The following is a 13,311-nucleotide window of genomic DNA, read 5'->3' on the forward strand; positions in this document are numbered from 1 at the left end:
ATATAATCTATAATTTTTCGAATCGCCTTGATAACCTACAAGAATACATTTCTTTGATTTCGCGTCAAACTTCGTACGAAATTCCTTTGTAATATGCGCGTATGCTATACTTCCGAAGATTCTAATATGCGCCAAATCTGGCTTCTGTTGCATCCATAACTCGAATGGTGTCTTATCACGAGGCATTGATGAAACGCTTCTATTCAGAATATAAACTGCTGTGTCTACAGCTTCCGCCCATAGTCTATTAGATAATTCTTCGCGAGTAGCATAGTTCGAGCGCATTCTACTATCGTACGCATTTCACGCTCAGCTCGACCGTTTTGTTGATGTACATATGGCGCTGATGTTTCGAGTTTTATTCCATGTGACGATAAATACTCTGTCATTCTTTCATTGCGGAATTCTGTACCGTTATCGTATCTAAAAGTTTTTATATGATATCCAAATTTATTATAAAATCCAGCTTCGAATTTTTAAAATATTTAAATGTGTCGCTTTTATATTTTAAAAAATATACTGTACGAAAACATGAATGATCGTCCTTTAGAAGTAAGAAATACTTTGAGCCTCCCACCGAATCAATAGGCATTGGACCGCATAAATCCGCGTGAATTAAATCACCTGCTTTAGTTCTTCTTGTTCGAACGTTTTTATTAAATGGTAATTTATGTTGTTTTCCTAACACGGAACATTCACAGAAGAATGTATTATGATCATCTAATTTTATCCCGTTTACTAAATTTTTGTTGATCATTTCCCGTAATGCCTTACAATTAATATGCGCGAGTCGCTGATGCCATAAGCTTAGGTCATTCTTTTCGACGACATTCGCTTCATGTTTCGTAGTTACCTTGAATATCATTCTATATAGGTTATTCTCTTCACGCTTTCCATAAGCTACTAAGTCTTTACCTGAAAAAATAAGAGCGTTATCCAAAGTCAGATGTAAATTAAATCCTTTCTGGGTAATTATACCTGTCGAGAATAAATTTTTCTTTAAATTAGGTACGTAAAGAACGTCATCAATACGACCGTCGATCCATTTTCCGTTTACGCGTTTTTGAATGTATATAGTACCGCGACCTTTTACCTCGCATGTAGAATTATCGCCTAAACGAACCGATTCATTTATCTCTACAAAATTATCGAACCAACTTCTTTGAAAAGACATGTGTTTACTCGCTCCGCTATCTAATAACCAAATATTTTGTGTATCCACGTTCAAAATATCTTTTTCGACTTCCGTAACAGTAAAAGCACCATGACTGTGTGAGTTCGATTTTTGTTCATTTGATGTTTGACCCGCAGAATTATCATCGCGTTTATATCTCGGTGTATTTTTCCTTTTTCGGCAATCTCTCGCGAAATGACCTAGTTTGTGACAAAAATAACATTCGACAGATTTCTTATCTTTGGCTTTAGGATTCGGATTATCGGATTTCTTATTACTAATTTGCTTATCGTTCCTTTTTTCGATGCTCGTGGTCGCAAGCGCCTCTGCCGCCGTATCCGTGATCGTCAGACGTTATTCCTCCTTTATCAGCCGTTCGATCAGGTTAGCTCGAGTCTGGTTCTCCACGGGGACGCTGTCCCATGCAGTAATGAACGGGTTGAATTTCTCAGGAAGCGACATCATAATTTTTGTATTGATGGCCACGTCGGATAATGCCTCTCCTACGTCGTTCAGCTGCCTGGCAAGATTCTCAATTTTGGAGACGTGTTGCATCACCGTGTCGTTGACGCCCATTTTATACTCGTAAAATCGTGATAATAGTATAGACTTATTTGCAGCACTGCGTTACTCATAAATACTGCTCAGTTTATGCCACATCTCGTTTGCTGTTTGACATGTAATAAGATATTCCAGTTGCGAGAATTCCATCGAGGAGGCAAGAATGCATTTTGCTTTCGCATTCTTAGAAATCCAGGCCGTGTGTGTTGGATCTCCTTCCCTTGGTTTTAATGTCTTCCCCTCGACAATGTCCTTGAGAGAACTAGCCTCGAAGACTGCTAGCATCAGAAATTTCCAGAGCTGGAAGTTCGTTCCGTTGAACTTAGTGATGTTCTTTAAGTCGATCGAGTCACTCATGGTCGAGAAATATGTCTCCGTTTAACACCACGATGATATACGTTCTTTATGTATGCTCTTGTCGGCTTAACCAAACTTATGTGCTTTCTCGATGTGCGCGCTCTGGGCCCACAACCTGTTGGATATTATCTTGGATGTGCGCAGGTGTCGAGAAATTGGAATTAACCGAATGATAAAGAACACAACTTTAATCTAATATAACTGGAATCAGTATTACAATATCATGCTCGCATGTCTTCTCACGCTACCAAAAGACGAGTGTAATAGGCGGGAGTTTTTGGCGCGCGCTAAAAAGAATACCAACCGAAAAATACTACTACGAGACGTGCGCGTATGGTTGTGAGCGCCGCTGCGCCCAGACGAATCTTATTGTATATAATCACTAGAAACGCGCGTTTATTTAAACACGAAAACTAAAATCTATAGAAACTTAACAAGGCGTTTATCAAGTCAATCTCTTACCTTCATATATTTAAGATAAACTACAGAGAGATGACGACATTGCAAATCGATAGTTTGTTTCAAGAGAACAATCTCATAAGAGTAAGAGTTTACTCCAGATTTCGGAATCAAGCATCGAGTTTTTATTTCTGTTGTGACGCGGATTGTATAACCCGCGTAATGCGCCAGGGGGCATCCGAAGCAATAGCAGATAGACGATATCCGCGTGCGCGGCGCCACCGATTATCGGTTCCGTTATTCCTTTGTCAGCAGTCACCACGCGAGCTCATTCTTTTTGTAAAGAAGCGTATGTAAGCCAAGAAATTATATTATTGTAGTAAAGCGTGAGTGGAAACTACAAAGCTTACGAGAGTATTTTTCACCTTCCCTACGATACGCATACACAACAGAACTGGCGACGAGGATGGGATCGTGGTAATAAGAATACCGCGACATACATATACGCTTCGTGGTAACCACGGTTATACCAAAGCGCGCCACGTGGTAGAGCGAGAGCTGGTATCGTGCATATCGCCTTACACTACAGAAATCGAGAGAAATGGCTGAGGAGAAGATAGTAATTCAAGGAAGTCTGGGCCTCGAGATGTTCGACCCGGCAACAGCAAACTAGAAGAGGTGGCTGAAACAATTTGAGGCAGGGCTCACGCCCTGCATAAGGTCCCGGAAGCACAAAAGGTGACGTACTTACTACATTTTATCGGATCGGCTGCATTCGATATTATCTGCGACAAGCTGGCGCCGGCAGAACCACACGATAGCACTTACGCTGCCCTTACAACCGCCTTGGCAGAATTTTACGCGCCTGCATCATTAGAAATCGCCGAGATATTCCGCTTTCAAACCCGGAAACAACAAGACGGCGAGAGTATTAAGGAATACGTGGCTGCGTTGCACAAGCTCAGCGTAAATTGCAATTTCGGACAATATTTAAAAACTGCACTAAGGAATCAATTTGTGTACGGATTTACAAGCAAACGTGCACAATCCCGGCTGTTGGAAACGAGGGACTTGGATTTCGAGAAGGCGATCCAGATAGCGACTTCAATGGAACTGTCTGAGACGAACGCACTGCACTGGAGTCCTGGGGCAGCTGCAGCATCCATCGATTACGTGGGAACGCAGGCAGACAAGAAACCCAAAGGCTCCAAGACGTCAACATCGAAAAACACCAGTGGACGCGCGGGAACCAAACCAAGGTCAAATTACGTAAACACGAACGACAAATCTAATGGTACATGTTTCAGATGCGGCGGTCGACATTTGGCAAATAAATGTAAATTACCCAGAGACATCATTTGTAAGAAATGCGGTACACCAGGACATTTACAAAAAGTTTGTATGGGCGGAAAGCGGACCAACCCCGATTATACAAGTGTGAATCAGGTCAAGGAAATTATGTTATTGGAGCGAAGCGGGTACAGAGACAAATTCTACGAAACGATGTCCGTCAACAATATACCGGTAAAGTTCGAGGTAGATAGTGGTGCAGCGGTCACCATTGTAAGTACAAAGACTGTAAGCGAATTATGGCCAAAGAGTAAACTGCAATCTACAGATTTAAAACTGATTACGTTCTGTAAGACTAATATTAATATTGTAGGAGTAATTCCGGTAGTAGTACACTTCGAAAATGTTGAAAAGAAACTAAATATGTACGTTTCAGACGTCGACCGAGGTCCGTTGCTAGTGCGCGAATGGATACGGCAGTTGAAGATATAATTACGCGAAAATATAAATTGTCTTAACGCAAGCATTGAAAAGCAAATAGAATCATATTACGTCGGTACCGTAGTCTGTTAGATCCGACGAGTACTAAAATACGCGGAATTCAAGCTAAACTTACATGTAAAGAAAATGCGAAACCTAACCTGTGTTTTTGAAGGCTCGTACAGTGCCGTTCAAATTGCTTTCACTAGTAGAAACCGAGTTAAATAATCTCGTTCAAACAGGGATTTTCGAGAAGGTCAACGCGTCGCGATGGGGTACACCCATAGTGCCGGTGCTCAAGAAAAATAATTCAGTACGAATCTGCGGAGATTTTAGCGTTACAACGAATCCGAACTTAATAATCGACGAGCACCCACTCCCGACTACAGACGAACTTTTTACATCCATGGCGGGAGGCGAAAATTTACAAAGATCGATTTACAACACGCGTGTACCTACAATTAGAAGTCCGACCGGAGGACCGTGAACTATAACATTAAATACACATAAGGGATTGTACCGAAGTACACGATTACTTTACGGAATAGCATCTGCGCCCGCGATATGGCAACGCGAAATGGAGAAAAGATTAGAAGGCATAGAAGGAGTTTCAACTTTCTTAGATGATATAAGGATTACAGGACCCAATGATAGGGTACATTTACAAAGATTGAACAAAGTCCTTACTAGACTAGGGCGCGCTAACATAAGAATAAACGAGAGTAAGTCCAAATTTCTCAAAGACGAAATTGAATATTGCGGGTACGTAATCAATAAAAAGGGCATTCGGAAGTCACCAAGTAAAATTCACGCGATCGAACAGATGCCTAGACCTAAAAACGTGAGCGAAGTACGTGCTTTCGTGGGTATGGTGAACTATTACGGGCGATTTATAAAAGGACTCAGCGCGATCTTTAAGCCACTGTACGAACTTTTAAAAAATGGCGTTAAATTTAATTGGACGAAGGACTGCGAACAGGCTTTCAATCGAGCTAGGGAAAACTTTAAAAGCGATAACGTATTGGCACATTTTGACCCAAAATTGCCACTAATCCTAGCAACGGATGCGAGTGCATATGACGTAGGCGCGATTTTATCGCATATATATCCGGATGGTACGGAGCGAGTGTTGCAATACGCATCTCAATCGTTATCAGCAACACAGCAAAAGTATCCACAAATAGACGAGGAAGCTTACGCAATTATTTTGGGATAAAGAAATTCCACCACCATTTCTCTATGGAAATAAATTCACGTTATACACGCATCACCAACCGCTAGTACAAATATTGTCACACACATTTCATATGTTCCCGAAAATGAAATTGAACAAGAAGTAATAAATGGTTATTATTGCACTTGTCAATCTGGTGCAAGAACATTAGGTACATGCGCCCATGTGGCTAGCATTTTGTGGTACCTTGGATATGCGCGTTATCAGAGGGGTGTAAAATATCCAGATGGAAGTTTATTAATACAACTATACAGATGCAGCGAATAGAGGAAATCAAGAAAATATTGATGGAGTGGAGATTGTAATAGAAGAAGAAACGTAGATTGGAAGCGCGCGCACACACACACACACACACCCCACACACACACCCCACCACCCACCCACACACACACACACACACACACCACACACACACACACACACACACACACACACACACACGCACACAGCAGAGAGGGTTTGGAGTCAATAAATACTACGGGAGTGACGAACCGTAGGGTCCTTGTGCGTGTGTGTGTGTGTGTGTGTGTGTGTGCGCGTGTGCGCGTGCGCGTGCGCGTGTGCGTGTGCGTGTGCGTGTGCGTGTGCGTGTGCGTGTGCGTGTGCGTGTGCGTGTGCGTGTGCGTGTGTGTGTGTGGTGTGTGCGTGTGTGTGTGTGTGTGTGGAGAGAGATATATATAATTGGTTCGTGAAAAGCATGTGGTCACTGTTTCCACTTTAAACGTCTCTGGACAGAAAAGTACTGAATTTAGAGAGTGGTGCCCATTGAGTTTTTGTTCAGGACGTCGAGGACAACAACATACTTAAATTTCAGCCAATTTCACCGGGGGACAGATTTCCATGTAGTCTGTGCGGGGTCCATATAGATTTCATGAATTTACGAGTTGTAAAAGGCTTAAGGATTTTGTCGTTTTCTGTAGAACCTTGTAGTATTGAATGCAAAATTACAACCATTCACGAATCAGAAATTTATATAGGTAAAAAATTGTACATTTATGTATTTTTCTATTGGACTTTACAACAGACTATACGAAAATAAAAACATAAGTATTTGACTTCTGCGAATTAAGAAGTTATTAATAATAAACGAATTTGGAAGATTTGTGTAAAAACTGTAACATTTAACTAAAAATTACAAATTTTAATTAGCCATAATTGTAAAAGATTTATGAGTTATTCAAACAAATCGGCATTTGTTACTATTTATACAAAATTGTAGTATTTTATGAGAAACTAAAAACCGGATTAGATTCTATTTGTATTAGTTTTACAATATGTAAGTTGTGGTAGATTTCTATAGTCATTTATAATAATTGTGGTATTCTACAAGTAAGCAGATGTTTTAATTTTGTAACGTTCGCGTTTTCTCGCTCGGAATTCGCTCGCCAGGCCAGGGTGAGAAAACGTGGAGACACTGGTTAGTTTTACATAAAGCTATTTATTATCACTATTTACAATACAGTTTGATGGAGCGCGTGAGTGTCAGTGCGTGTGTGTGTGTTGCTCCGCTGAGCCGCAGTGTACGTGTGCCGGGTTGAGGCGCGGCCGGACAGAGACGGACTCGCGGACAGGCGCGGAGGCGCGGTTGCCTGACGGATTCGCGGGCAAGTACGGAGGCACGGTTGCCTTACGAATTCGCGGGCAGGTAGGTCGGTCAGGAGCTCAGTCGGGAGCGCCCAACTGAGCGGCCCGTACACCGGGAGCGCCCGGATTGAAGACGGGAGCGCCCGTCTTCCGTACGGCGGAAGGGATCGGGAGCGCCCGACCCAGAGGCAGGAAAGGGCAGGTAATACCAACCGGGAGCACCAGGCTGGGGAAGCCCGTACCCTGGGAGCGCCCAGGTGAGAACGGGAGCACCCGTTCTCTGTAGGAGGAAGTCGTTGGGAGCGCCCAACGTGGTGAAGCGGTCTCGGAGAGCGGTCGTGTCGGGAACAGGAGTCGGACAGGACTGGTGACTCGAGTCGGCTCGAGTCCCCTATTTATACCCCAAATGCGGGCGGTGGGGGCTGCTTCACCGCTGGGGCTGCCCCACCGCTCGGGCACAGGAGCGCACGCTGAACATGTGCTTGGTGGCCGCCAGGACCGTAGCGCTAGTGACGAATACGCGTATCGTCACATCACCCCCCCCCCCCCGTTTGGAGAGGAAATACACAGGTCTATTACGCTTCTAATGTGCTTTTATTTTCGCTACAGAGCTTTAGCGACGCTGGCACGACCGGAGATTGCCCTGTGGGTCGAATCGCAATACCCACAGGGCTCCATCGGCGCGGACTCGGAACTTCCGGTTGATGGTGATTGCCGATCGGGGCACTTGCACCCTCCCTCCGGTAGGTAGCGGGACCCACATCAGATCCTTGAGGGAGAGATGGCGGAGGGTTGTGCGATCTCGGCGGTCAGGGGAGGGTAGGGGCCTGGTCGGTCAGGGGGTCGGGCCGTGGTGAGGGAGGCAAGGGTGGGCGTCGTGGCGGCGCACGCTGGTGGGGTGGCGGGGGGTTGGGCGGTCGGTCTTCGGGCCTCGGCGATGTTCGGTCGTGGCTGTCTGGGCGCCGGCTTCGGTGTAGTCCCCCTGGAGGCTGTTGTTGCGGGGGTGGTGGTCGGCCGAGCGGCCTGGCGGCCGGGCGGGGTCGAGGACGAACGTCCGGCGGGTGGTCTGGCTGGTGGTCGGTCGGCGTCCGGTGGTCGTTCGGTTGGCCGCAGGTTCGCTCGTACGCGGGTGGCTGGTGGGCGCCGGGCCGGACGTGCCGGTACCGTCTCGAGGAATATGGTGGCGCGGCGACGAGTCTCCGCGTCGCCCCTCTGGATGCGGGTCCCCACACTGGGAGCCTGGCGGCGGAGACCGTCTCTGGGGCGGGTGGTCGGCCCAGGATCGACCGGTCCTTCCCACAGGTCGTCGAGGTCGTCAATATCGCCGAATAGTTCCTCTAACTTAGCGCGTGTATCCATGTTATCGGACTGGCTATTCTAGAACAACTGAAAGTCTTTCGCACCGCGGGCTTATATACCGGTAACGGTCTTTTTCTTTTTATCGCGTTTTTCCGACTTAGGAATGCGGGGGCCATTGTTCGCGAAACGTTCCGGCCGATGTTTACGTGCGCGTTTGTTGACACGGGGCGCGAGGTTCCGGCGCGCTTTTCAAGTCCTGCACGTGTACGTGTCTATGCCAACGCCCCCGGGTGTCGCGTAAGTCGACTATAACGGGCGAGATGATCTTCTTTACCTCGAGCGGCCGGTAAAGCGGGGGGTTGTTTGGCGTTAAAGCCCGTAGCTTTCTTTGAGAGCGGATACTCCCTCTTCCAAACTAGGTCTCCGACGCGGGGTCGCCAATCCCGTCGCCTCAGGTTGTAGTGTGCCTTTTGCCGTTGAAAGGCTCGGGCTAGGTTGACCCGTACCACCTCGTAGGCTTCCTCCAGCCGCCGTCGGGTCTGGTGAGGGGCCGCATTTGCTGCGTGGCGGCGGTCCTCCGGGTGCGGGAGGGCGAGCTCCCGTCCATGGTTGAGGTACGCCGGGTGTACCCGGTGGCCTCGTGTCGGGCGGTGTTATACGCGAACTGCAGCGGCGAGAGGTGTTCGTCCCAATGCCGATGGTTCTTTCCGACATACTGAGCGACCATGGTTTTTAGTGTCCGGTTAGTGCGCTCAACCGGGTTGCAGTGGGGTGCCCTTACGGGGGTAGTTCGGTGCTCGATCTGGAATGCCCGTAAGACTCCCTCGAGTTGGTCCGATTTTAGTTGCGTCCCGTTTTCGGAATAATCTGGTCGGGGCACCCGTGTTGGTATACGATCCGGTCGAGGATTGCCTTAGTAACGGCGGGAGCGGTAGCCCGGCGTAGGGGCTTAAGTTCGACCCACTTCGAGAATCAGTCCTGCATAACTAGTAGCCATGCGTGGCCCTGGGTGGATCGGGGCAGCGGGCCGACGAGATCTAAGGTCACTTGCCGCCAGGGTTTGGTGACGGGTGCCGTGTGGAGGTTCCCGGCCGGCTTGGTCGTAGGTGCCTTGTGCGCCAGGCAAGTCGGGCACTGTCGGACATAACGGGTGATGTCTTGGAACATCCCCGGCCAATAGAACAATCGGGCCATGCGGGCTATTGTTTTAGCGACCCCGAAGTGGCCCGCCGTGGGGTCCTCGTGGTGTTGTTGCAGGGTCTGGGCCCGCTCCTCCTTCGGAACGCATTGCTTCCATTGCTCCGTTGGGTCGACCTCTTGGAAATCCACGTCGTGTAGTATGTGGCGATATAGTCGCTCATTCTGGATGCGGTAATCGGGAAACTCGGTGGAGCGCTGCTTCACGCCATTTAGGATCCGCCGGTACCACTGGCACTTTGGGGCGGCTTGCGCCTCGCACACCTCTGGTTGGCGTGAGAGCGCGTCGGCGACCTTATTGAGGCTGCCCTTCCAGTATCGTACGTCAAAGTCGTACTGCTGTAATTCGAACAGCCACTGGCCCAACCGACCGGTGGGTTCTTCTAGGTGTTGCAGCCACCGGAGGGACTGATGGTCGGTCACCACGGTGAAGGAATACCCTTCGAGATATCCTCGCATTTTCCGGATGCCCCAGACGATTGCGAGGCACTCCAGCTCGGTGGCGCTGTAATTCTTCTCCGCGCCGTTGAGCGTTCGGCTGGCATACGCTACTACTCGCTCTCCGTCTTCCTGGTGTTTGGGTTAGCACCGCCCCCAATCCGTATGAGCTAGCGTCTGTCTGGAGTACAAACCGGCGATCGAAGTCCGGGCAGGCCAGTACGGGGGCAGAGGTCAATGCCTCCTTCAGACGCTCGAAAGCGTTTTCCTCCTCTGGTCCCCAGACCCACTTACCCCCTTCTTGGTCAGGCGAGTGAGCGGGGCGGCTACCGTTGAGAAATTGGCCACGAATCGCCGGTACCATGAGGCCATGCCCAGGAATTGTCGTACCTTGCGTACGATGGTCGGTGCTGGCCATCGCGCTTACCTTGTCCGGGTCGGTCCGAAGGCCATGACGGTCCACCACGTGGCCCAGGTATCGGAGTAGGTCTCGGCAGAAGTGACACTTCTCCGGGTTCAGGCGTAGCCTAGCCTCTCGGAGGCGGCGGAATACTTCGCCCAATACTTGACCCGGAGGTGTCCCTCAAAGGTGCGACTGACCACGATAATGTCGTCCAGGTAGACGAGGACGTGTGGTGCTAGGTCCGGCCCCAGGACCTCGTCGAGTAGCCGCTGGAAGGTGGCCGGTGCGGAGTGGAGGCCAAACGGCATTACCCGAAACTGCATAAGGCCTTTCCTGGTACCGTAAAGGCGGTGACTGGCCGACTATCGGGCGCTAGTGGTATCTGCCAGTACCCATTTTTCAGGTCCAGCGTTGACAGATACCGGGCTCCCCGGAGTTTATTCAAGGTGGCCATGACTTGCGGTAGAGGGTACTCGTCCTTCTCTGCGACTCCGTTCACTTGCCGGAAGTCAACGCAGAATCGGTACGACCCGTCTTTCTTTCGAACCAGCACAATGGGCGAACTCCACGCCCCGTGGGAAGGCTCAATTATGCCTTCTTGTTCCATCTTCTCCACCTCCCGGTCGATAACTGCCTGCATGGCCGGGTTCCGGGGTCGGTAGCGCTGCTTAATGGGTTGGTCGGTCTTGACCCGGATATGGTGTGATATTCGGTCGGTCGGCCCGCGGATGCCCTCGAATAGGGCGAGTTCCCTGGATAGGAACTCCTGGAGGCGCCGTTCCTCGTCGGGGATTCGGGAGGCCAGTCCCTGGTTACGGCTCCGCATTCGGAGGTCGGTGCGTCTTTGCGCGGTGCGGTCGCCCGTAGCACGATTCCGGTCCGGGCCCATAAGTCGACGCCGATTAACACGGCGCTTTGTAACGATGGCATAATCAGGAAGTCGTGCTCCAGCACCTTCCGGCCAATCCTTACCGGGAGCGTCATGGTCCCGGGTATCGTGGTGGACCCTTCGTCCGCCAGATGAACGGAACTTGTCCCCTGTCGGGTCGGGAATCCGAGGTTCTCCGCGTAGCGGGCGGTGTCCGTATTAATAAAGGACACCTCCGAGCCAGTGTCGATCAACGCCCGCATAGCGCGGTGTCGTATGCGAACGGAGATGTGCGGCCGCGGCTGGTAAGTTACTCGGACGGTGGCGGGGTCCGGGTGGCGGCGGCTTCGCCCCCGGCCCGTGCGGCGTTTCCCGGCGTCGGGTGACAATCGCGGGTGAGGACGCCGTCCTTGCCACATCGAGAGCAGAACTTCTTGGCCGGCCGTTTGCAGTCTAACTGGGTGTGTCCGCGCTGTTTACAGCGCCAGCAGCACTCCTCCCGGTTATACGTTGTACTGGCAACGGACGGAGTAGTGGCCGAAGTTCTTCGCTCTGACTTTCGCTCGCGGTTTTGCTCTTCGATAGCTTCATATTCCGCGGCGCGTGCGTGCAGGTCTCCCAGACTTGTGACGTCATCCAGGCGGATGTAATATTTATACTCGGGACTCATGTTATCGTAGAGCGTTCGAGTTGTTCGTCCGTTGAAAAAACCCTCCGGCTCGTCGCATGCTCGTAAGGAGTGCCGTCGCGTATTTGTGAAAGGGCTCGTCAGGGTTTTGAAACCGTCCCTGGATTTCCCGCGACAGCTGCGCGCGGTATCGCCGGGGTAAGAACTGTTGCGGAACTCTCTTTGGAAATCCTCCCAGGAGTCCCATGCCGCCTGATTATTGCGGTACCAGAAGAGAGTATCTCCTCGTAGCAGCTCCGGTAGTCCCAGTAGGAGCTGGTCTCCGGAGTACCCGTATCCCTGGCGTAATTCCTCCACTCGTTCTAGGAATGCGAGTGGGTCCTTTCCGTCGAAGTGGCATCCCCACTTCCGGATTTGATCCATGACCTTCGCCGGGTCGGGCCGGTTATTCGTTTGATCATCGGCCATTATGTCCTCCGGCTCGTCCTTCTTCACAGAGTATTTGTACTCCGGGTTAGCGTCCACGAAATCTCGTAGTCCGTGTCGGAGAGTATCGATCGTGCCGCTGGGGTCGACCTCTAGCCTTTCTAATTCGGCCGCCAACTCGGCTTTCGATAATTGATAGATCCAGCTCTTCATGAGTTAGATGGGAGAACGAACCAGTCTCACGGATCGAGTCCCTGTTTGGGCGCCATGTAACGTTCGCGTTTTCTCGCTCGGAATTCGCTCGCCAGGCCAGGGTGAGAAAACGTAGAGACACTGGTTAGTTTTACATAAAGCTATTTATTATCACTATTTACAATGCAGTTTAATGGAGGGCGTGAGTGTCAGTGCGTGTGTGTGTGTTGCTCCGCTGAGCCGCAGTGTACGTGTGCCGGGTTGAGGCGCGACCGGACAGAGACGGACTCGCGGACAGGCGCGGAGGCGCGGTTGCCTGACGGATTCGCGGGCAAGTACGGAGGCACGGTTGCCTTACGAATTCGCGGGCAGGTAGGTCAGTCAGGAGCTCAGTTGGGAGCGCCCAACTTTGCGGCCCGTACACCGGGAGCGCCCGTCTTCCGTACGGCGGAAGGGGTCGGGAGCGCCCGACCCAGAGGGCAGGAAAGGGCAGGTAATACCAACCGGGAGCACCCAGCTGGGGAGGCCCGTACCCTGGGAGCGCCCAGGTGAGAACGGGAGCACCCGTTCTCTGTACGGAGGAAGTCGTTGGGAACGCCCAACGTGGTGAAGCGGTCTCGGAGAGCGGTCGTGTCGGGAATAGGAGTCGGACAGGACTGGTGACTCGAGTCGGCTCGAGTCCCCTATTTATACCCCGAATGCGGGCGGTGGGGGCTGCCCCACCGCTCGGCTGTCCTACCGCTCTGGCACAGGAGCGCAAGCTGAACATGTGCTTGGTGGC

At 50.5% G+C, this 13,311-nt stretch overlaps 1 protein-coding gene across 1 annotated transcript; it reads left to right on the plus strand.

Annotated features, from left to right (window-relative positions):
• Nucleotides 1–3,092: 3,092 nt before the first annotated feature.
• LOC139824088 (uncharacterized) lies at nt 3,093–4,160 on the plus strand. Its single transcript, XM_071796587.1, has 4 exons — nt 3,093–3,139; nt 3,193–3,750; nt 3,799–4,054; nt 4,155–4,160. Exons 1-4 carry the CDS (start codon nt 3,093–3,095, stop codon nt 4,158–4,160), a joined length of 867 nt encoding a protein of 288 aa, XP_071652688.1.
• The last annotated feature ends 9,151 nt before the right edge of the window (nt 4,161–13,311 follow it).

This window comes from Temnothorax longispinosus, unplaced genomic scaffold (genome assembly GCF_030848805.1).
Source record: "Temnothorax longispinosus isolate EJ_2023e unplaced genomic scaffold, Tlon_JGU_v1 HiC_scaffold_26, whole genome shotgun sequence".
In the NCBI taxonomy this organism is placed as follows: Eukaryota; Metazoa; Arthropoda; class Insecta; order Hymenoptera; family Formicidae; genus Temnothorax; species Temnothorax longispinosus.

Coding starts and splice junctions, on each gene's coding strand:
- LOC139824088 (XM_071796587.1), top strand. CDS start 3,093: ATGGCTGAGGAGAAGATAGTAATTCAAGGAAGTCTGGGCCTCGAGAT. Junction 3,140..3,192: donor GGAAGTCTGGGCCTCGAGAT/GTTCGACCCGGC, acceptor AATTTGAGGCAG/GGCTCACGCCCTGCATAAGG. Junction 3,751..3,798: donor CGCGCGGGAACCAAACCAAG/GTCAAATTACGT, acceptor TACATGTTTCAG/ATGCGGCGGTCGACATTTGG.